At 42.6% G+C, this 21,944-nt stretch overlaps 1 protein-coding gene across 5 annotated transcripts in view; it reads right to left on the bottom strand.

The window, feature by feature from the left end:
* The window catches only part of PCDH15 (protocadherin related 15), a 695,790-nt gene that overhangs the window by 79,515 nt on the left and 594,331 nt on the right, over positions 1-21,944 (bottom strand). For all 5 annotated transcript variants that reach the window (XM_075109425.1, XM_075109424.1, XM_075109422.1 and 2 more), the window contains 2 exons: positions 14,144-14,284; positions 11,979-12,091 (listed from right to left, as the gene is read on the bottom strand). In XM_075109425.1, coding sequence (XP_074965526.1) covers positions 11,979-12,091; positions 14,144-14,284 — 254 coding nt within the window. The remainder of the gene's footprint in view (positions 1-11,978; positions 12,092-14,143; positions 14,285-21,944) is intronic.

The raw sequence follows: 21,944 nt of genomic DNA, 5'->3' as shown, positions 1-21,944 counted from the left end.
ACCACCATCTTCCCATTCTAATGGCCTTGTAACCTCCCCTCTGACGCAGCTGAATTCAATGAATTGGCAAATCAATATCAACTAGCAAGTGGCTTTTGTGTTTGCTATAAGGCGCTACAGAGGGAGTGGACAGAAAACTGCCATGGTAATTGTATTGATTTCATTTCCCTGATTTAACGAAGGTGATCCAGTTCAATGGGAGCAATGCATCAGCTGAATTAAAAAACACTGCTGCTCTCTTAAGAACATTTTGCTGAATTGTAGAGAAGTGAATCAGCAAAAGACAATGCTCTTCAGCTGACAATATACTGTTCTACAAGCTCTAATAAGCTTTATTTGGGGATAAGTTCATTATTTTCCAATTTTTGAATGTCTAAGCCATACAACAGTGCTTTTTTTGTTGCTATGTTTTGTAAGTGGTAGACACAGTATTTGTAGCTGTTTTAGGGGACAGGCAAGGCCATTTTTATGCAATAATTTTGCATTACTGGATGATAAACACCAGTTACTGTTGAGAGAAGATGTGACATTAGCAAAGCAGTGCAATCCAGTCCAAGCCACCCAAGAGAGGGCTTAGAAACCAACAACGTAGTGACAGGGAAGGGTACCGCTGCAACTTCAACGCATGATTAGGATTCAGAGCATCTGAAGGTGTTTTTGCCTGCTAGCGTTTGCAACACCTTACTGAGCCTCTGAATGCAACTGCCAATACAGGCATTACCCCGGAGGCACAGGCGCTGACTGCGCCCGAGCACATTTCTGTCACTGTCACTTGAGTGGGACTGGCATGCCACTGCCTTACAGTCCAGCGCTGACTTATCTCAAATGCGCGAAATGCATCCGTTGCTTTCTGAGCTTCTGAACGCTTTCTCAAATATATGCTTTCTAATATTGCCCCCAGTACTTCCATGCACGGGTATCCACATACATACAGCCACTGAATGTGAGAAGGTGCTGTGCATTAACACGATAATCTGCTTGCACCCCATAAATCTTAGCGCGAAATGGGATAAACAGCAATTAACGCACGCTTCAGCCACCTCAGCCGCAACTCAGTCTGCCCACAGTCGTCGTCTTTCCTCCGTTTGCACAACCATCTTTTGACCATGACAAAATGAATATATTTCTATACCAATGATTCATTCATTCACCCGGTGTTTTCCTGTAACCGTCACAGCAATGTGCAATTTAGGTCCGTCGATCCTCACTTTAATGTTTTCCATAGAAGTAGTAAATGGTGTTTTGTCAGCACCCAGGATGGGATGGACACCGGGGGGGCCCCCATCGCTGCACTCCACCAGAAACCCTGTAGGATGCCTGGACTTGGTGTGAAGCCACCCAACCGGCCCAACCCTTCCTGACAAGCCGTGGTGGGAAAAGAGGGCGCGAAGACAGCAAAGGGTGAAAAGGAGTGGCCTCCATCACTTTGTGCCGTGCTGAGATAAGATCGGTATCTGACGGCCGCGGGTTTCGGAAGAACAAATTAATTTAAAATGGAAAAAACAGATGTTCAATAGTAAGTCTTCCATCCCACTCTTCTGATTAAGTTATGCCTGAACAAGTTTAAGATTTGCCTGCATTTCTCTGAGGCCCCTTTTGCATTGCTGACTGCTTCAGTACGGAACCATGCCAGAAAATGTGTTTACCCCTCAGAAAAAAAAAACCCAACCCTAAACCAAAAGAACAACAGAATTAAAGTCATTATTTATATACAAAAACTCTGAAAAAGGATACAAAAAGTAAAATAATATCTTTTAATTTGCTATATCTCAGTTATGCATATTTTGATCAGAGGGGGAAATAGAGACTGACCACATATCACACACATGGCAGAGCATAACTATTTTTAATCTCCAAAGTGGAATTTTAACTTTTCCTCTCTTGTGCTTCTTTTTTCCCTTTGCTAAACACATCAGACTCTCATCCATTTTTCAATTTGCCTGCTATCCAATACACTTTGCATTCACCATGAAACTCTTCTATTTCCAAAAGCATGAATATGAGATTTAATCAAAAATTAAATTTAAAACCAGCAAACCCAATAATAAATTGGAAAATTGGTTTAGTACTATTAGTTTAATAGTGTGATGTGCATGCACTCTGTGTTAGGCACTTCAGTCAACTCTATTTTGTGGATTATATTTTAGTTCGTGGAGGTCCATAAGCATACCTCAGAACGTAAAGATTTTGTTTTCTTGTTTAATTACACTGCTAAGATTCTTAGTTCAACTTGATTAAAATGCCATTTGGACCTCTCCTGGTAAAATCGCCCCCTACCTTCTCTTGCATTACAGCTTCTTAAAGTGTCTTAGCTATTTTTTAACTCTCAAGGGCATTTTACCTGATGCTATTCCACCCTCTTCTACCTGGAACATGTTTCTGAGCACTGTACCCGGTTCCTGCCCAGACTCTTTTCATGCGGCTCCTCATGGGAAGCCATTTCATTTGGCTTTTTGTGTGGCTGATGTTTTCAATTCAAGAGAAGCTACGTAAGCCAATAAAAACCACTGAATGCATGTATTTTTCTGGAGCCAATGCAAGTGTAGACACAGCACTAGTGTCTAAAATGAGGAGAGCTCACAGTGAAGTTACATGGAAATTAAAACAGCTAATAAAAGCTCTACAAACAGAAACACAAATTTGACTGACTGTGCAGCTGAGTTTTTAAAATTGTGAAAAAATGTACAAGTTTCTAACTGGTGTAGTAAAACAACGTGTAAATAAACAATAACACAAGTAGTAAATAGCATGATGGCAGCTCTCCTACTCCTTTCACCAACACATTTAGACTATCTTGGCTTCCTGTCCTTGCTCAGGAGGATGACCCAGCCACATTTTAGAACAATAACTGATCTTTTTTTTCAAATTTTCAGTTTCTAGTATGTGCAACTGTAACAATCTGAACAGTTTGTTACAGACAGTAATTCCTTTTTTCTGGAAAAGAATATTTTCTTCTTAATTAGATGTATTAGTCAAGCAGTTTATCTTCAAAGCATCCTGAAAAGGATGACGTAGTCCTAATGATCACTTTCTATCTCAGTTCTCAAGCTGGTTCAAGACATTCTGACCTTTTCATGGTATTTAGCTCTAAAACAGATGACAAGAGAGTCTGGACATTGTTACAGCCGGCCCCTGCCATAACTTGTTATCTTTTAAACCAGATGTCAAATTTTGTTCCCATAAACTCTCTGTCATCAGGCATAATACATTTATGTGATCCCACCAATCTTCCTAAATTAAAGCTAAAGACATGAAGACACAAACATTTTGTCAGAATTACTACAAAAGCAAAAACAAAAAGGAAAACAAAATCCCATCAAGCACAATGTAGGACACACGCACATACCTGTGCCAGTCGGACACACAGGCATCAACAGAACCAGTTCTAAGACCAAGGATAACGCTGCGGCTTTGCACTCTCATAATACACTGCCGAAAGCCAATAGGGTTTACTACTACATTTGCATATTATTTCTATTCCATATTCCCATTCCCAGAATGACTTAGTTCTACATTTCATCAAACTGCAACGCGGTGTTGAAAGCTCTGACACTCGTCTGCACCAAGCCCAGCGAGGCAGGTTCCCTGCACGGACCCGGACCCCGTGCCTTCCTCTGCTGGTGTAAGCAGGTAACAGGCAGTAGATGCATTTCACCATGATACTTCATTAGGGAAAATTCCCCAAAATTAGACTTTCTTTTTCATTTGGTAAAAAGAAGTAGATTTTAATAAAATACAATGTAGCACTACTAAAACAAGGAAAACCAGAAAAAATGGTGATCCTTCTACTCCACTGTAATCATCTGCTAACTTGCTCACTAATTTTTCAGCTGCAAACCATGCTTCAGTGTCTGCTGTAGAAATAATTTCATTTCCTGATTTTTTATAACCACACGCTAAAGTGTGTTTTCTTCCTAGAGGTCTCTTCCAACTTCTATGATTCTTTTTTCTATGAACTAAATAAGTACCAGGAGAACATCACCATAAAACATCGATTCCAAAGGCAAAATCACACACATTTTCCTCAAGCCAAGCTGCCACTGATATCTGAGGCAAATTAAAAATGCACGTTGGAACCTACACATCATTCCTCTAGTTTCAGTTTGAGGAAAATATTGGCTATTTCCCCCCTCGCCTCAGAAATGCTGCATTGAAAATGGTGCCGGTGGTATTTCGCTCTTTTTCATGTCTTTAATTCACAAAGCTTGAATGTAAATTCCATGATGGGAAAGGTGGGAGAAGCAGTGGTAAGACTTGGATATCCTGTGAAAAGGATTACCCAAATGGATGTTCTGAATCTACCATCATTAACCAAAATTCTTTTGAGGGACCAAACTAAACCCCTGTGCATTCCTATTACAAGACGGGGAGGTGACCCCCTAAGCGAGGACTACTTAAAACAGCAGCAAGCTCTAATAGGAAGGAAAAAAGAAAACTCAAGCAAACAGAGGCCTAAAGAAATACAGCTCACGAGCAGCCTGATGAAAAACCAACGGCATCCAAGGCAAAAGTTTATATCCTGGCACTTCGGCACATGGTTTCATTTATGATGCATCTTGATTCCATTTTACTTATAGGAAACAAGTTATGACTTCTCAAATTACTTCTCAAAGCTACTTGTCAGAGACAAATAAGTAAATCAGTAAGAAAATAGCTTTGGAAATCTGACTGTTGCCTATGACCCAGAAATGTTCCCTTCCCCTCTGTCGTGGCTCAGCCCCAGTTGGCAACTGAACACCAGGCAGCCGCCCGCTCGCTGCCCCCACTGCTGTGGGACGGGGGAGAGCTTCGGAAGAGCGAAAGTAAAAAAAAATGGGTTGAGATAAGAACAGTTTAATAATTAAAATAATAATGATAATTATTATTATTATTGTAATAACAATAATGATAATATAATAAAAAGGAAAAGGGAAAAAGGGGAAAAACCAGAACCACAAACGATACAACCGCTCACCACCCGCCGACTGATGCTACCCGTCCCTGAGCCTCGATTGCTGCCTCCCTCCCCCGGCCAGCCCCTCCCAGTAACATACTGGGCATGACGTTACATGATATGGAATGTCCCTTTGGCCAGTTTGACTCCGCTCCCTTGGCTGTGCCCCCTCCCCTCCCGGCCGCTTGTGCCCCCGGCAGAGCCTGGGAGGCTGGAAAGCCCTTGACTAGCACAAGCGCTGCCCAGCAACAGCCAAACCATCGGTGTGTTACCAGCGTTGTTTTCACACTGAGTCCAAAGCACCGCACTCTGCCAGCTGCAGGGAAGAAAGCTGACTCTATCCCAGCGAAAACCATGACACCCTCCAAATCCCTGGTATATATGGTTTGGGCTTTTATCCCCTGTTCTGCTCCTGGTTTGAACAAAGGACATTCTCAGCTGCTGTCCTCGTTTCTGAAGAGAACTTTTCACTCCTGATTTTTTAAGATATGTATAGATTAACCTGTACCTCTCCCTGGAATAACTAATTTCTCTCAATATTTGTATTTTTCTCTCATGCACAGTAAAGAAACATCACTGAATCAGTAGGATACTCATGATAAGAAAAGCTCAGTTGCTTCTCTTAGGCCTCAGACATTCACACCACTGTGGATGCTGTTTTCTGTGCCAAATGGCATGTTTTTGAAGGAGGCAACGAATTAGAGAAATTTCATACCTGAAACACTACCCATACTCTCAGTGTCGCTGTGCAGGATTCCCCATTTCCTACTTCACAACGAGAATCACTGTTTGACTGACCAGCAGTAAACCAGAGAACTGGGAAGACCCTCTTGGAATAACACTTACAATTGACTCCCGATACATCTCCGTAATTTTGCTTGGTTAAATCCTACAGTACGCAGCTATTTGCTTGGATGAGGTCTGCCTACTGCACTGACAGATTTAATTAAGTGGAAAATATTACATTGTACCTTCTACCGAGCGAGCAAGAGGTCCACATGTCACAAAATCTCACTTTTTAACCGGAATGCATTTTCACAGTAGGGTGCTGTTGCTAGTAGAGAAACAAATCGCCACGCTACTTTTACATCAAATAATAGCCTCAACTATACAGCTTCACGTATTTCCTCATCAACTGGAACCAAACTTCAGATTACCACACAACTGGACACATCTTTTCAAACAGGTTGGGGACCTATAATGCAATGCTAACAGAAGCTAAAAGTTTCAAATATTTTCATTTTTTCTGCTATGAAACGGCTGAACACCTGTTTAATGTGCCCACAGGCAATAATTAGGACCCAATGACGCTGCTTTCGGTTAACATTTAATTTCCTGCTACAGCAGCACATCGCTATTAGCAATGACCTTCTATTTGCAGAGGATGTGATATTTATTAATTAAGAAAAGAAGAAAAAGATCCCAAGTCCCTTTGAACTTTTACTTTTTAAAAATGAGAATGTACTCATAAAGAGGAGAGGCTTGCTAAAAAAAAAATTTTCTTTATATTCATCTGAGGTTCACTTCACATCTGGTCTTCACTGTTCTGTAGCGCTACTAATTATGATCTGTTAATTAAGAAATGAAAGTGCTGCCATTACCTGTTTGCAAGAAATGGAAACTTCTGGATCAATTACTTGCTCTGGAGTTCAATCAAGAGGTGATCTGGGTGGAGCCATCGGGACAAGAGAAAGAATAGCTTGGGAAATGAGCAGAGCAGCTGATTTGATTTTCCCAATCAAGAGGTTTATTGCCAGACGTGGCTGTTTCACCAGCACTAAGCGGAATGAGATCAACGTCAGCATTAAAAACCTTAATATACTGTGCAAACGGCCAGAGCCTGTTTTGGGCAGCGATGCAGAAAGTCTCAGGTGCCATGTCGCAGCAATCCTTTCTTCATCACCCTGCTGTGCCCAGCAGCCCAGGCCCTTGCTCTCCAGGCTGTCACTTCAGCTGGAGAGGCAGCAGGAGTGGGCAGCTCAGGCCTAGTCCGTACACTGCTGACAACCACCCTCCTGCATCAGGTTGGGTGCTTGTGCCTCCCTCTGCCGTCAGTGCTTTGGAGAACCAGCACAATCCAACTGACTGCCAACCACCTTGCGGGGAGATGCGGCGAGAAGAGCAGCAGCAGCAGCGTCCTTCCCTGGCAGCAAAAGGTCAGCTGGGCTCAGAGGTGGACTAGCCATCTGCAATTAAATGTCTGCATGTCATAGACCTCTGATTCTTTTTGACTTTTGCCTCTTCACACTTCATGTTTTTGAGGAACAAGCAAACAATGCTTGGCTTGGAAAACACTTTATTTAGCAGGCACTGCTGCTGTCGGCTCTCTCAAAGTCACATTTAATACCCATGACAAGGGCAGACAATGATCCAAGTAGAGAAGGATCCACATTGCCAATGCAGTTAAACTCTGTGCCTTCAGATGAAGATCCACGCTAGGAACACTGGGCAGCCTGCAGTGCCAGCTGAAGAACAGTGAAGGCATCCAGGCTCACATCTAAGGATGTACCAGAGAGAGATGTGTGGGAGTTGCAGAGTATTGGTGTCCCCAGAAGATGGTCATGTGCAAGAAGCACGAGGCATGGATCATCTGGCCCTTGTTAACTACGCTAATGGCCTGCAAGCCCCAGGGGTGGCATCTTCACAAGCTGATGGACCAGATCATGCAGACCTGCTGGCTGATGCTGCTCTGCTTCTAACAGGGTGTGAGCGCATGGAGGAGGGAAGTCTAAAGCGTGCTGCACCCAGGCTGCTGGGAAGCTTGGCCTTGACTGATCCAATTCAACAAGAGCCAGTGCAAGGTCCTGCCCCCGGGGAGGACCAACCCACCGCACCAGCACAGGCTGGGGGGGACCTGCTGGAGAGCGGCTCTGTTGAGAAGGCCCTGGCAGTGCTGGTGGACAAGGTGACCATGAGCCAGTAACATGCCCTTGGGGGCCAAGAAGGTCAACAATATCCTGGGGTGCATTAAAAGGAGTGTGGCCAGCAGGGCGAGAGAGGTTATCCTGCCCCGGTGAGGCCACATTTGGGGTCCTGTGTCCAATTCTGGGCCCCCCAGTTCAAGGACAGGGAAGTGCTTGAGCAAGTCCAGCAGAGAGCTACAAAGATGATCAGGGGACTGGAGCATCTCCCTTATGAGGACAGGCTGTGAGACCTGGCTTTGTTCGGTCTGGAGAAGGCTGAGGGGGGGATCTCATCAATGCTTATAAATATCTGAAGGGTGGGTGTCAAGAGGATGGGCCGGGCTCTTTTCAGTGGTGCCCAACGCCAGGCCAAGGGGCCACGGGCACAAGCTGGAACACGGGAAGCTCCACCTGAACATGAGGACAAACCCCTTCCCTGTGCGGGTGCCAGAGCAGGGGCACAGGCTGCCCAGAGAGGCTGTGGGGTCCCTTCCCTGGAGACATTCACACCCCGCCTGGACGCGGCCCTGTGCCCCTGCTCTGGGGGTGCCTGCTCACGCAGGGGTGGGACGGGATGAGCTCCCGAGGGCCCTTCCAGCCCCCACCAGTCTGGGATTCTGTGACGTGCTAGCTCCCACCAGAAGAGTTGACTGGCTGCAGCAGATGCATCTCCTGATATACGTTAGCGATCACCTGTCTCAATCATTAGGAAGGAATGATATTTTATCACTCGTCATAATGCAACTCCTCCGTGTTGTATTTTACGGTTCTTACAGCCCTTAGCTTCACTTTGCTGGTTTATATGTATAGCACAGCAGCATTTAGAAGTCTCCAGTATAATTTACAATCCAAAGAAAGAAGGTGTGGGGGGGAAGAGACTAATTAATTTGCCCTATTATGGAATAAAGCAGAGAGAGAGACAACGAATAAAATGCAAATCTCTGACTCTCATCTACTTAACTGCTGCCTCCTGTGGAAGTCACTTTAAAACATGGATGATAATCAATCAAAGCCTCCCTTCGTATGATCAGGACTCCAAGCAGAGACCCTACCGCGCTGCTGTACTTCTGACAGAGAAGAGAGCTGCCAGACCAACAGCAACAGGCAGAGTTGCACTTTTATCAACCTATCTAACACAGCTATGCCTTTTTGATCATACCATCTGCTCCCCTCTCTCCTAGTTTTTTGTATTTATTTCTCATTTGTAATACATGCTGCAAATACACAGGCAGCTTTATTCTGTAAAGCTGTTCAACTGTGACCTTTTTCTAAATCCACAGAAATGAAGTTTGTAAAACAGCTAGAAAACAATGCTGGAATCATTCAGATTATGATAATTACTCAAGCAAAGATCAATACTAATCCACTCTAAAGCCACCAATTCTCAATCCTTCACAAATTCCAGTAGCCACATCCAGCAGTTTATCATTTTGCAAGCAGCACCATTACTCTGTGCTGACATTTACCCTAAAGTTATACTATGTCAACTGAAAAATAAGGTTATATGAAACCTGCCAGTTTCAGCTCGCATCACTGTCAAGAAACCAAACAAGAAGTGCAGTTTGCAGTGTGTGACAATCCCTGAAAATCTTAGGAATCAAAACTAGTCCTGCTCCAAAATCACTGAGAGAGTCTCAGAGCTGAATCAGAAAGTTATAGGGTTGTTTTCATTTAATTTCTGACGCTGAAGAAAATGAGTAACTGCCTTTGCTGTTCCCAAGAGATTTTAAGAGATTTTTTTACAATGGTGTGCATCGAAGAATTTACCAGGGACGGAGTAGTGCTATTTCTTTGGAAAGAGAAACCAGGCTATTCAACTAATTCTGATGAGTTCGCAGGAGGAAAAGATAACATGGCTTATTCAGTTGTCATCTAGGGGCATTAGGGGATATGAGCCACTTTTTTCTCTAAGCTTTCTTCATTATAGCAAAATAAAGTTCCCATCTCCTGGGATAAAACTGGGGCCCATGGTGGCCTCAGAAAGCAAGAGCTCAGTTCACTTCCCAGAAGGCTGTCAGCACCCTGCCTGTGCTCCTGAACCTTGACGCACTTCTCACCATCCCGCAAACAAAGGCGCTGCGTGGGTTGACATGAGAACTGCAAGAAACCTCTTTTGCACTGCAAGGGTGGACCACACTGTGCTTCCAAGGAGTCCTGAGGCTGGACTCGTGCTGGGTTTGGCCTGAGCGGTCCAGCACTGCGGCTGCATTGTAGCCTCTCCCAAAACACACTGCTCGGGACCACGTTTGTCACCAGCTGAGCTTCAAGGACAAGCTCCTTGAAGTTATAAATCAAGTTATAAAAGAAAAAGGAAACAAAGTGCATTACTAAGCATGTTCCTAGCAGCGAAGAGTCCCTTCAGCAGCACCAGCCCCCGGGCTGGCTCCTGAGGCTAGGTAAATGAGCTCTTGTAACTTACCCAAAATATGAATTATCTTGGAAAGGTCTCATTATCACCATATTTCCATGTCCTGTTCTGTTAAATGTAACTACATTTTTTTTTTTTCCTCACAGCTATGCATATAGTACCTGTTCATTTTTTCTTGAAAATAGCAACACAGAAGGTTAAGTCTGTTACAGAAAGGCTTTAAATATTATTCAGAAATTGCGTGCACTGACATGATACCTGAAATTACAGTATCAAATGGAAACATATTTAAAGGACTGCCTTTTGCTACGTTACCTAAGCTACACTTCACACATTTGAAGATATCTAATGAAATATAGCAAGAAGCAGGAATAATCTCTCTCAAGAAAAATCCTTCAGCAAAGGATTATCATTTGCACCATTATTAAATGCAAAGTTTATAATATTGCACTATCCCGTCACATTTTGTATTTGTTTCAAGATCAAATATAAAATTAGTAGAAGACTGGCAGTATTTTGCTATTTTTCATTTCTTTAAGGTCTTGCTTTACAATGCTAATAATGCTAATTACAATGATAATATTCGAGTCATGAGGAAAAAGAGAATGCACATCATGAAATTTTGTCTAAACTCTTTAAAACAGCTGAGCAAGTCCCCTCATTAGGGTCTACTGAAGCCAGTAATATTCCATTCTGTTTCTGGTTTCTGATTTCCTGCAGTACTTTGTTTTGAAAACGTATGTACAAACGCCATTATATTCCAATACCGATTATGTCGCTACATATTGAGGCAAGGCTGTTATTTCTTGATATCAGGAGGCTGCTTGCATTGATCCTATCGCTTCATACTATTATACAGATGTCAAACTTTATGAACACATTCTCTGTAACAAAATTTAACAAACTACTCAGCCTGTGCACCATTTTCTTTTTTTTAAACTTAATTTTAAGAAAATGGGGTTGATTTTATTAAATTGTCATAGGGTGAGCTTTATCAAATCATGACTCTGTAGTAATAATGACTATCATCTGCATTCTAATGTGAAAGAGTTCGAGCCTGAATTCTCTCATGTCCCACGAGAATGGTGTACAGGGTCAAAATATACTCAGACTGGAGGAAACAACCTAGAGTCCCAGTGACCCCAGGTACAATTTCAATGCACAAAATTTCTTGTTTACCCACAACTGACGTTTTCAAGAGCTTCTGAGAGGATAATTTCAAACCAACCTCTCCTCACTGGCTTTGTCGCCGACAGCCCCGATCTTTTCAGTTGGAGACAACCTGTTAAGATGGTAGAACTGCACTGCTATCCAGTATGATTAGGGAATGGCTGGCTGCCAAATATCTTGTGGCCAAGAGAAAGAAGCAACTCTAAAGTATTTTGCCACCCTCGCTTTGTCAAACAGGAGTGCTGCAAAAAAGTCCCGCATGCAATTTCACACAGCCATGCTTCTGGCGGACTTAAGCGCTGACTGCTCTCTCCTCAGAGCAGCATCCAATTTATTTCCTAAAGAAGACTTAGCATCAGTAGATCTGTTATCACCTCTAAGTACACAAGGTTTTTGGTGCTTTGGTTCAAACCTTATTTTTGCGTCATATTTCCTTCCATGAGCCAAAGTAAACAGCAGAAGGTACAAAAGGTGAGGTATATGCAGGGGAAGCACTTCCACCCTGACAGCAGAGTATTTTCGTAGCCCACTTATCTCAGACTAGCATTCAAACAGGAACTTATTTCAACGTAACAGTTGCAATGTGACTGAATAAATGCTTTACCTGTATTCATCCTGCGTAAACCGTGGAATTACTGAAGGCTGCAGAACGGAAATTTCTACAGTAGTGGTGTTGAACTTCACAGGGTCCCCATCATCGTATGCAATGACCACTAGCTATAAACAATACAGAAAATCACTCTCTTGCGACAATTGTTATGCTGAATTGCAACAATACTTCTTCAGGGTCTAACAAGTTGGATGGTATTTTCTTTCACTGCAAATCGTATATTGTATAAGAACAAAGCAGAGGAAAAAGGTGACAGCCACCCACAAGCTGAACCATCTGCTAGAAAATGTATAGAAACACAGTAAAGTGGAATTCAGATATAACAGTCTTCTACAACTACCTCTCCAAAACACATTGCCAGCTTCAAATACGTTTTCCAGGGGATTCCCTTCACATCTAAACATGGTCCTTACTCAGAACTCCAGAATCAATTTCAACTGCTTTAACAGTATATAGTTCAAGTCTACATTTAGGCAGTGGAATAATTTTTGTTGAAAAACCACCTATAAGTCCCAAGAAAAGAGAAGTAGTGCTAGGTAAGAACTCTGTGTTGCTGACACTAACTTTTAAAACTGAGGTCTGATATCAAAACAAAATAATGAACACTGCCTCCCCTCCAAAAAAAATCCTCTTAGAAAAGAGAACTTTGGTACGCTGAAACTTGGGCAAGCCTGGAGGACCTTCTCCAAAGGCAGCCTACTATAAACCTTTTGCTTATCTGATCTTTACTTATGTCTATTTGTTTATTTAATCTGTGCTTGTCTGCTGGGACAAACAGGTTCACCTGTTTTCAGCTTTCATATGAAGGTAAGCTATCTGCTAGCAAAAGGATGACAGACCAGCCCACTGAAGATGGAGCAATGGACAGTTTTCCATTTTCCCCTCTTTCTAAATTTGCCCTTATTTCAGGTCAGTGGATGGAGTAGATCAGCACATCATTCTTCCAAAGGGTTTCCAACTCATTTCTGCAAGTCCAAGCTATTCTCAGACTAGGTCAATGAAGGGACAGCTTAAAACAAAAGCCGGTATTTTTTCCAGCCAGTATATTGGGGAACTCACCAGCGCAAGATATTGTAATTGCAGAAAGTACAAGCGTGTTAAAAACTGACTGGAAAAACTCACAGAAGATTCAGTGCAGATACAAGCCCAATGGTCTAGATGCAAATACCGACTCAAAGTGGTCACTGACTTCTGGAGTCTCTTCTGTGCTTCTTCCCTAAGCATCCAGATTTTCTGAAAAGTTATGCTTTGCTAAATTTACCATTTGTCTGCCCTAACATGGAGCAGTCTTCACAGAGAAACGTAGCGCCATGTCTATGTGCACGTCACCTGTGTGCTACGTATCACAGCTCCAGAAAACAGCCACACTAAATAATTAATGAGGATTAAAAATAAAAATTGCAGCAATGGAAAACCTTCACTCTGGTGATGCTAACCAAGAGTCAATCCTGTTCCCCTTTGAGTTTTACTACGTTAGTTAAAAACTTAAAAGAACTCAAATTAGCACTGTCCTAAGCTCCTAAAACAGTGACAGCACTTCAATGCTACTCAAGCTCACAGCAGCACTTAACAGGACCCTCAGAAGTGGAAAACAGTGAAGCGGACAGCTTTATTCCTTATAATGTTAAAGCATGAAAATAAACCTCTCTTTAATCCTCTTTTCAAAAATAAATAACTGAAAGAAGAAACAAAACGCACCTTAATGGCCATGCAGAAGGTTGGCAGTTTCCAAGTAGGGAAATTAGAGATAAACACCCATATATTATAGATACTTTTTTCTTTGGCTTATTGAGACACTTTGATTTTAATTTTTAATCTTGCCATTCTTAAAAAAGTTCTCACAAAACTGCTACACTAACAGCCCTGTTGAAAACAAAGAGATCAGCAAGGTAACTTTCAAAAACTGAAGTTTCCTTCAGTGCCTCCCTCTTTCTTCTGACCTCCTAACAGCAGCAACCGCATCCATTCAAGACGTTTCTGAAATCAAGAAGGCACGAAACACGTGCCAGGAAGAAATCAACGAAGTAAAGAAACAAACGAAACAGAAACGTCACATTTTCTATGCAATATACAGCAACACGGAGAAACGTGAAGGTAAAAGGAATTCCATCAAACGCAGGCAACATTTCCTGACAATATACAGCAATATGAGTTCATACCTTAAACACCGCACTTGGCTCTTCATTCAGGTTTACTCGGGTTACCACGCGCCCCGAGTTTTCATCCACGTCAAAAATGCTGGCACTGTAGGGGAACTGGACAACATCCACTTTGTATCGGACTCGACTTGCTGGTGTGCCCTGTAAGGCAAAAACAAAGCAACTTGCATATCCTCGTATTTTTACACATCTCGTGAATTTAGTAAAAGATTAAAAGGCAACGCTGCTAAACAGACCACCACAAACAAAACCTGCAGTTTGCCTTCCTCAGACTGGGTTTGTTACTACGCAGCCCCACTGTGTCCCCCCAGAATATCTTACACCTGAGAGGTCCAGTAAGAAAAATGATCAGAGGTTTGGAAAGGAGAGACCTGAAAAATCTACTGAAAAATATCTACTTAAATACAGACAGAAGCAGTGGTCTGTTTTATAACTATTGAAATTTTTAAATAACAGAAGATGGGCACGGCTTAAGGTTGGCTAATACGCTTTTCAAAAATATTTTAATGTATTATAAAAACTCCTTTGAAGTTCAAGAAACATAAATACTCTAAAAACTCCAGCACTTATTCAGCTTGTCCTGAAATGGCAGTGTCTTGCTGCTGAAGGTGGGGAAATGTGTGTTATATTATTTTCTAAAAAGTCAGACTACAGTTCTGCATACAGTACAGTCCAACCTGTGTGACATTCACACACTTCTCTTTTAGAGGTAACAAAATGCAACCAGTACTGGGTTGCCTGGGCAAACCCACCATGGAGCTGAAATGGACTTTTTTACATAGAAATCAAAGAGCAGTATCTGAAGGTTTTACTTTTCACCAAAGCCAAGCGATGAAGACCTAATGCATTTCAAAAATCCTAATCTGAGAAGTAAACCACAGAGATTACAGGGCCTGCAGCACTTCCAAACATAGTCCAACACATGCTTTTTCTGTGGCTGAACTGTTCAGGTCTAGCAATTTTAGCACAACCACCTAAAAGCTCCCATCCACGCCTTCCTCACCGCAGAGACGGTCACAGTGCTTGTGGGAAGTGACGGGACACCTGTGGCCTTCCCCGTCTGTGACAGAGGGCTTCTGCCTCTTACTAGCAGGTATCAGGGCTGGCTCAAAGCACAACGTCAGGAAACAGAACAGAGAACATGTTTGTCGTATTAGCAGTAACAGAAAATGCAGTTTTGCAAATGGATTTTAAGCAGCCCATAATGAACCCTCCCCACTCTTCAAACCCTGTTTCAATGACAAGGAAGCAGCAGAGACGGCCCCAAATGGTCTGCATGCATTGCACTCAAAAACACCAAAACAAAGGAAGAATCAGAAGAGGCACTGCCAGAGGATCTAATAGATTAATTTTTCGGATCAGTAACTCAGCATTTTCTAATAGAAGGCCATTTACCTGATTTAACTGATTTAACACTAACTGCCTAAATAAATAACATCTATTGTGAGGAACAAAGTTTCTTAAAGTATCCGTTATATTCCAGTGGTCCCATTCCAGCAGTCACCTCCAGGGACCTTCGGAGGAGGTGGAGTAACACGGTGCCTGCAAGCACAGCCCAAGAGGCAGCTGCGCCCACACTGGAGAGATGGGAGGGCTCTGGCAGCTTGCACTGGCCTGTCTGATCTGTCAAGTCCCAAAACCCCAAAGAGGTGGCAGTGCTCGTCCCTGGCACCTCCGCAGTCCCACCACTCCCTGGTAGCACCCCAGGCTCTCCTGCAACAGCCACTTTCCCATGTGCCCCTGGAGGAGCTTCTCTGGTAGCAGTAGGACAGTTCCTGGCATCCATCTAACTTCAAAGCAGCAGACCTTTCTGGCAGGAACCACCCAACCTCTTTTTGGATGAGACAAACTGTACCGTTGACTCTTTACAGAGGATGCCTGGGAGACAGTAAATTTTAACACATTACTTCCACTCTCAGCGAGTGACCCTTCACTAGTATTGGTAGCAATCCACTGTTTTCAAAGATTAAAAGGTGACATAGCAGCAGGTTCCCAGAGCAGAGAAGCCAGTACAAAAACAAGCCATGCTCTAAACAGCTGTAAGAAAAAGGGGCATCAAAGATCAGGTTTAAAACAAACAAAGGGTCTTTTTTCACACTGATGTCTGAATAACTATTTTTCAGCAGACCAATGTCTGTGTTACCTGGATATGTAGGCACTTGGGACATTTCACAAAATTCAAACTACATTATTTGCTGAATATATTTAGGAGTAGATTCAGAGAAGCACTTAAACGCAGGTCCTATCACGCGTATCCTTTCAGTTTCTTAATGCCTCTGAGTCTAGACCTCAGATTCGGTGTTGACCTTTACATCGTATTTAAACAGACTAAAAATCAGAGCTCAGTTTCATTAATAGCAAATTGGTGCTTTTCATCTGTAATCAATAATGTGGTATAAAGCAGCTTTGTTGTTGAGAATATATTCAATGTACCATGTCTGCTACTAACTACAAGGAAACAGGACATTTACTTTTGTAAACAGCAACAGAAACAGCTGCAAAAGTGGTTTAAGGTCACTAAATCGCATCAACCTTTTGTTGATATAACACAAGTGCATTGAAATGCTCAGTCAAAATACATAGTTTAAACTAAAAGCTTTACCGGAATGGATTTAGCACAGGTATGCTCCATGCTAATGCATGCTACAGAGCTGTAGAACGTGTCAGATTTTGCCACGCTACGTTCTGATGAGTAGTAGGGCTGTTCAATGAACAAACCATACTTCATTGTGAGAAAAGTGACTCTTCAGTGAAGAATATTTACTTGAATTTAAACTTATAGGTAGCTTCTGAGATTTTAATCGGTGGTATCAATTTAACATCTGTTAAAAGAACAAGAATACTTAATTTTAATACTAAAAGACTATGCCAGAGGACAAGGCACCCAGGCCATCTCAGCCTTCCTCCCCATAAACCCCATAGCACGTAACACCCTGCACGGAAAGAGAAGGGCTGGGTGTAACTGAGACATTCACAGAGTTTCTGGGGAGGCTTGCACAGCTGCTCCGCTCGATGATTTTAACTGCAGCAGCGACGAGGCCGTTGCCTCTTTGAACCCTTCGAGGAGACCCAGCCCGGGAAGCGTTTATTAGCCAGTACACCACTCCAGCGCCGCTGGCAAGCCAGCACCTTTAAAAATTCAGAACTGGGTCTGCCAGATGTGTTTTGATGTTTAGTGAAGTGATGTATGAAAGACCATGCTAATAGTTAAAAGTCATTTACAGGACCATGCAGTAAAGAGTGCAAATCCTTGAAAACATGAGAAATTTCAGATATCGTAGCATAACAGAGGTGATTATACAACTCTTCCCCCGGCATTCTCCGATTCAGTCATTTTTCTTTAACATTATAATTAAGAGGAAATTACCTGCTGAAATCCACTCTATTTGGTTTCAGAGTAATGGTCCTCACATTTGCTTGGAAGACTAAAAGCTATCATCATCATTAAACCTGCACATATTAGGTAATTTGTTATTAAATAAACAAAAATCTCATCAGGTTATTGTTCCTGATATAACTATCAAGTACACTTTTCTCCTGTCAGTTCTGAAAATAACAAAACAGGGGTTTATTTTTTATTTATTACATTTTGGCACCAATATAATTAGAAAAAAATCTCCAGAGAGATTTCCCTGGGAAATCTATTTAGAAACAAGTTTTAATTATCTCAAATATTAATCATCTTTTGCCTCTGTTCTAAATTAATTTATGTGCATTCCTCTGTTTTCAGCAGAACTCGAATACAGCAGATAATATTCTCAAATAAACAACAGACAAAGGATTGTACTTGGCAGGAACCATGTTTGTTCTCTCAAACTGAAGTTTTCCTGAGCGTTCAAGACTATTATGAAACTTAGACGTAAAGCTCATCCAGCTTCAACGATTTCTTTTATTGCTGCATAATTCCTTAAGTTTCCATTTGCTCTGGGGAAACGACATTCACCTGTGCCACAGCTGACAGGTACGGCATGTCCCCACCACGTGCGTTAGGTGACCAGGCACGCGGAGGCGCTGGGCAGAGAGGCCGTGGAGGGGGCACACGAGCGCTGCCAACTCGCAAAAGGCACAGATCGGTTGCGCAGGAATTGCAATGCAGTGAAGCCAGGGAAAAGGGTGAGAAGCGCAACACAATAACTTCTGTATGTTTTTGTGTCTATTCCTGCGAGCAATTAAAAAGGAAGCTAAAAATCGTTACTTCCACCGTCCACAATGATCTGGCCCGGGAAAGAGGGGGGAAAACGCATTTCACTTTCATTTGCAGTTTTCTCCTGAAGATCCCAGATGGGCATCTGGTAAATGACCTGGATTTTACCCCTAAGCACTAGTTCGGAATAGTGGCATAATGAACATGGACTTATTTACCAAGTGTCTTTGTTATAATGCCTCTTTGACCGAAGTCAGAAAAACTCTGAGGGTAATATAAATAAAATGTGAAACTGATAAAGAATTTAATAAATTATCTGCATCTGTAGATTTCAATGCAAATCTGAATGATTTACATAATGAAGAGTTCACTAAGACAAACTTTGTAAAGTTAATTCTATGAAAAAAATTGCAGAGTAAAGCTAGAAACAAAACTTGCACATGGCTGCACATTTTCTTTGTAACATATTCCAAGTAAAGTAACCATGAAAGATGGGGCAGACCACAGAGTATGCGAATGATTCTGGTGGGTCTTATACCAGCTACGGGTTATGAATGGTCCACCCATGTATATTCACCCTAAATTCATTTCTATAAACTCTAAAATTTGAAGGATTTTATTCTTTAGTGTGTAACTCAACAAGGGGGCCTGGAATTCTGAATTACTGAATCTGGAAATTGTGAATTATTAACTATAACACGGCGAGCACAAAAAGAACGTGAACCTTCAAAGCCATGAGACAAAATTACGTTAAGAACTCATTGAGTTTGCAGCATGTTTCCTGTACACAAACCTCCAGCAGACACTATGAAATCCAACAGTAATACTTTTTAAAAGGTCAAGCCCTGGACTGCCTGGAAATGGTTTTATCCCCAATTAAATATCTATGAAATCTCTAATTAAATATCCGTCAGCATCTTTCTTTGAGTGGGTGCCTGTAAAGCAATAAGGACAATTACTCTCAATTTGACAAAAAGGCTCCATTGAACAAAAACCTTACAAGGTGTTATGAGATTGGATAAACTATTAAATTGGATATTCTGAAGCTCTGGAAGCTGGCTGCTCGTTAAAATTAGTGTTCTGCATCTGTTTCTACTGACATTTCAAGTCAACAAAATTAGAATATGCAGGGGAATTGCCCAGGGAAGAAATATCCCAGTTTTTACTGTGATAAACCATTTTAAAAAAAAAAAAAAAAGGCATATACAGGAAAATCAAACACCTCAAGTTATGTCGGTCCTGGGAATACTCACCTTCTGATAAACAAACTAAGCATCTATCAAATAGTTCCCGTTGCTCTCCTCTCAAAACATTTGGAGGGTTAAGAGCTTTGAGAACACTGTCATAATCATCTGGCATCCAACATCACCACAGCACTGCAATAAAGCATAAGCCCTTCACAATGAAGAAAACTCTCCTCCTGCTCTCCAAGGATGATCCCAGGGGTCCTTGAATGACTCAGGTATGTGTACAGCCATCTGTAGAGACCTGCTGAAATTAATCACAGGTAGCCCCTTTGCCAAGCAAAAAAGCAACCACTATTCAAATCCCTCCATGTGCAACTGCCGCATTTCAAATACAGATTTATAAATGTAGGCGCGTAACAGGAAATAAACCAGGTTTATAGCTCTCTCCTGTCAGCAAAACCTTCCCAGCCTTGAGCTGATTAAGTTTCACCTCTGAAGTTGCAGAGCAAACCATTGCTCTGCTGTGCATTTGGTTTGATCATTCCAGAGCCACAAGAGTCCTTTTGCTTTCCTTTCTCTTGCTTCCAAAGCGTCTGTCCCTGCCACTTCAATTCAGACTCTCCATTAGCTTGGGTAGGAAACAAAGACACCGCACCCTTTTTTGTGGCCATGTGCAATGGGGGTTAGCATTTATTTTCAGTTGAAGTTAAATCAAAATCCGAGACACGGAATGGAAAAGCGGCAAGGAGGAGGAAGTCTAAAAGCGGCTTCAGCTGCGTCTCCGTACAGCTGCTGAGTGCAGAAGTGGTGACGCACCCAGATGGCCCAGGCGGCGCCTAGACACCGGTTCCACGTGTTTTCACTTGATGCTCCTGAAGCACTTCAAGAAGCTCTGCTTTTGGGCGGGCCACTCGTCATTCTTTGAGAGCTAAGCTCTCAAACTGAGCACTGAGAGGGGAAATATTATAACCAGTCCTGAGGACTCTCTCAGCATCTGACTGATGACAAACCAAGGGATTTATGCATCTGTACCAGCCCGGATACGGGCCTCAGATTTGTTCAGCTACAAAGGATCATCTATTTGCCCAAAGAGTAGATGGCAAGAGATTCTGGCTGGGGATATTGAAGACTGTGCTAATAAAATGCAGAAGTGTTGGTGAGAGAGGCAGACACCGACTTCATCTAGGCTCTGGGGACTCCAGGTATCTCTCCCTGTAAATACTTGAAAATATCTCTGAGAGAAGCCAAAGCTGCATACACTTGTGTTAGCTAAAGCAAAGCAGCACTTAAAAATAAACCTTTTTCTATAGGATATTATCACATCTACCTTAGTTGCCAGAAGCACTTCTTTGGCACCTCTGGCAGAGATGCAGCGTTTCTGTGGTTTCCCAGCTGCACAAACCCCTTGCAAAGTTTCGCACCTCACACAGGACACCTGCTTGCACCTTTCACCATTTTTCATGTTGGCTTTTGGTCAGATCACTGTCTTCAACACAAGAGTCAGTGGGGAAACTAAACTCAAATAGGGCCAACGGAGGTCTTCCAGGAAACAAAGCAAGGAGTTTAATAGCAGAAAAAAATGGCTTTCTGACTTAGTTTTACCGTATTTCTGTCTGAGATTACTCAGACGCCCATTTACACCGCGTATACGGCAAGCCAAACCCGTCTGGGACGCCCTGGAGCAACTTCGGCAACACAAATACAGCGAAGCCTCTTGAGTGACCCTGCACACCCTTCCTGCTTGGGAAGTCCGAGCGGGTTCTCGAGGCACAGCTTCACTGTGCGGGGCTCCCCCCCTCGCCCTAAACATGACGCTTGACCATGAGGTCCAACAGCCTAAACCAATCCACTCCTGGACACTATGAAACCCCAGATAAATACACAAAGTCCTTAAGCTCCTGCTGGACAACACTTCTGCAAAGAAAACTCAGGACGGTATGTGAGGGAAACCCTCGACACACAACTGCCCCCGCCGTTTCCCACTTAGAGCAGGCTCCTACCACCATGCTGTCCCCCTTTTAGCTCAGCTTGCACAGTGGCTGCGATGTCTGCCCGCCTGCTTCTTCACAATTACGCCCCACACAAACAGTACAGCTTTTCTCAACCGGTCGAAAAGCTACCTCCCTCTCTTCTTGCAGCTCTCTACACAACCAAGTATTTTGAATACATAAGTACTTATGCCTTAAAGGGAATATTCAAATGATGAACAGAAAATGCGCTCAACTCTCTCAACAATTTCAGCTGCAATGTTTGCAAAATAGAAGATTTTGCTTTTCTGAAAGTAAAAGTACTGAAGCTGTACTCAAGCTTTTCCTTGGCAGCCACATAACCGTAGCTCTAGCCTATTACCATAATTCCCTCTGTCTCGCTTGACCTGTTTTTGTTGCTTTCTGCTTAGTATTTTCCTACCCTTTACACGTAGTGTGTCTGGAATGAGAGGTACGCTCTTCTGGGAAAGACAGGGTGAGCA

The sequence above is a fragment of the Phalacrocorax aristotelis genome, chromosome 14, assembly GCF_949628215.1.
Source record: "Phalacrocorax aristotelis chromosome 14, bGulAri2.1, whole genome shotgun sequence".
Lineage (NCBI taxonomy): Eukaryota > Metazoa > Chordata > Aves > Suliformes > Phalacrocoracidae > Phalacrocorax > Phalacrocorax aristotelis.
This window is presented reverse-complemented; position numbering and strand designations above follow the sequence as displayed.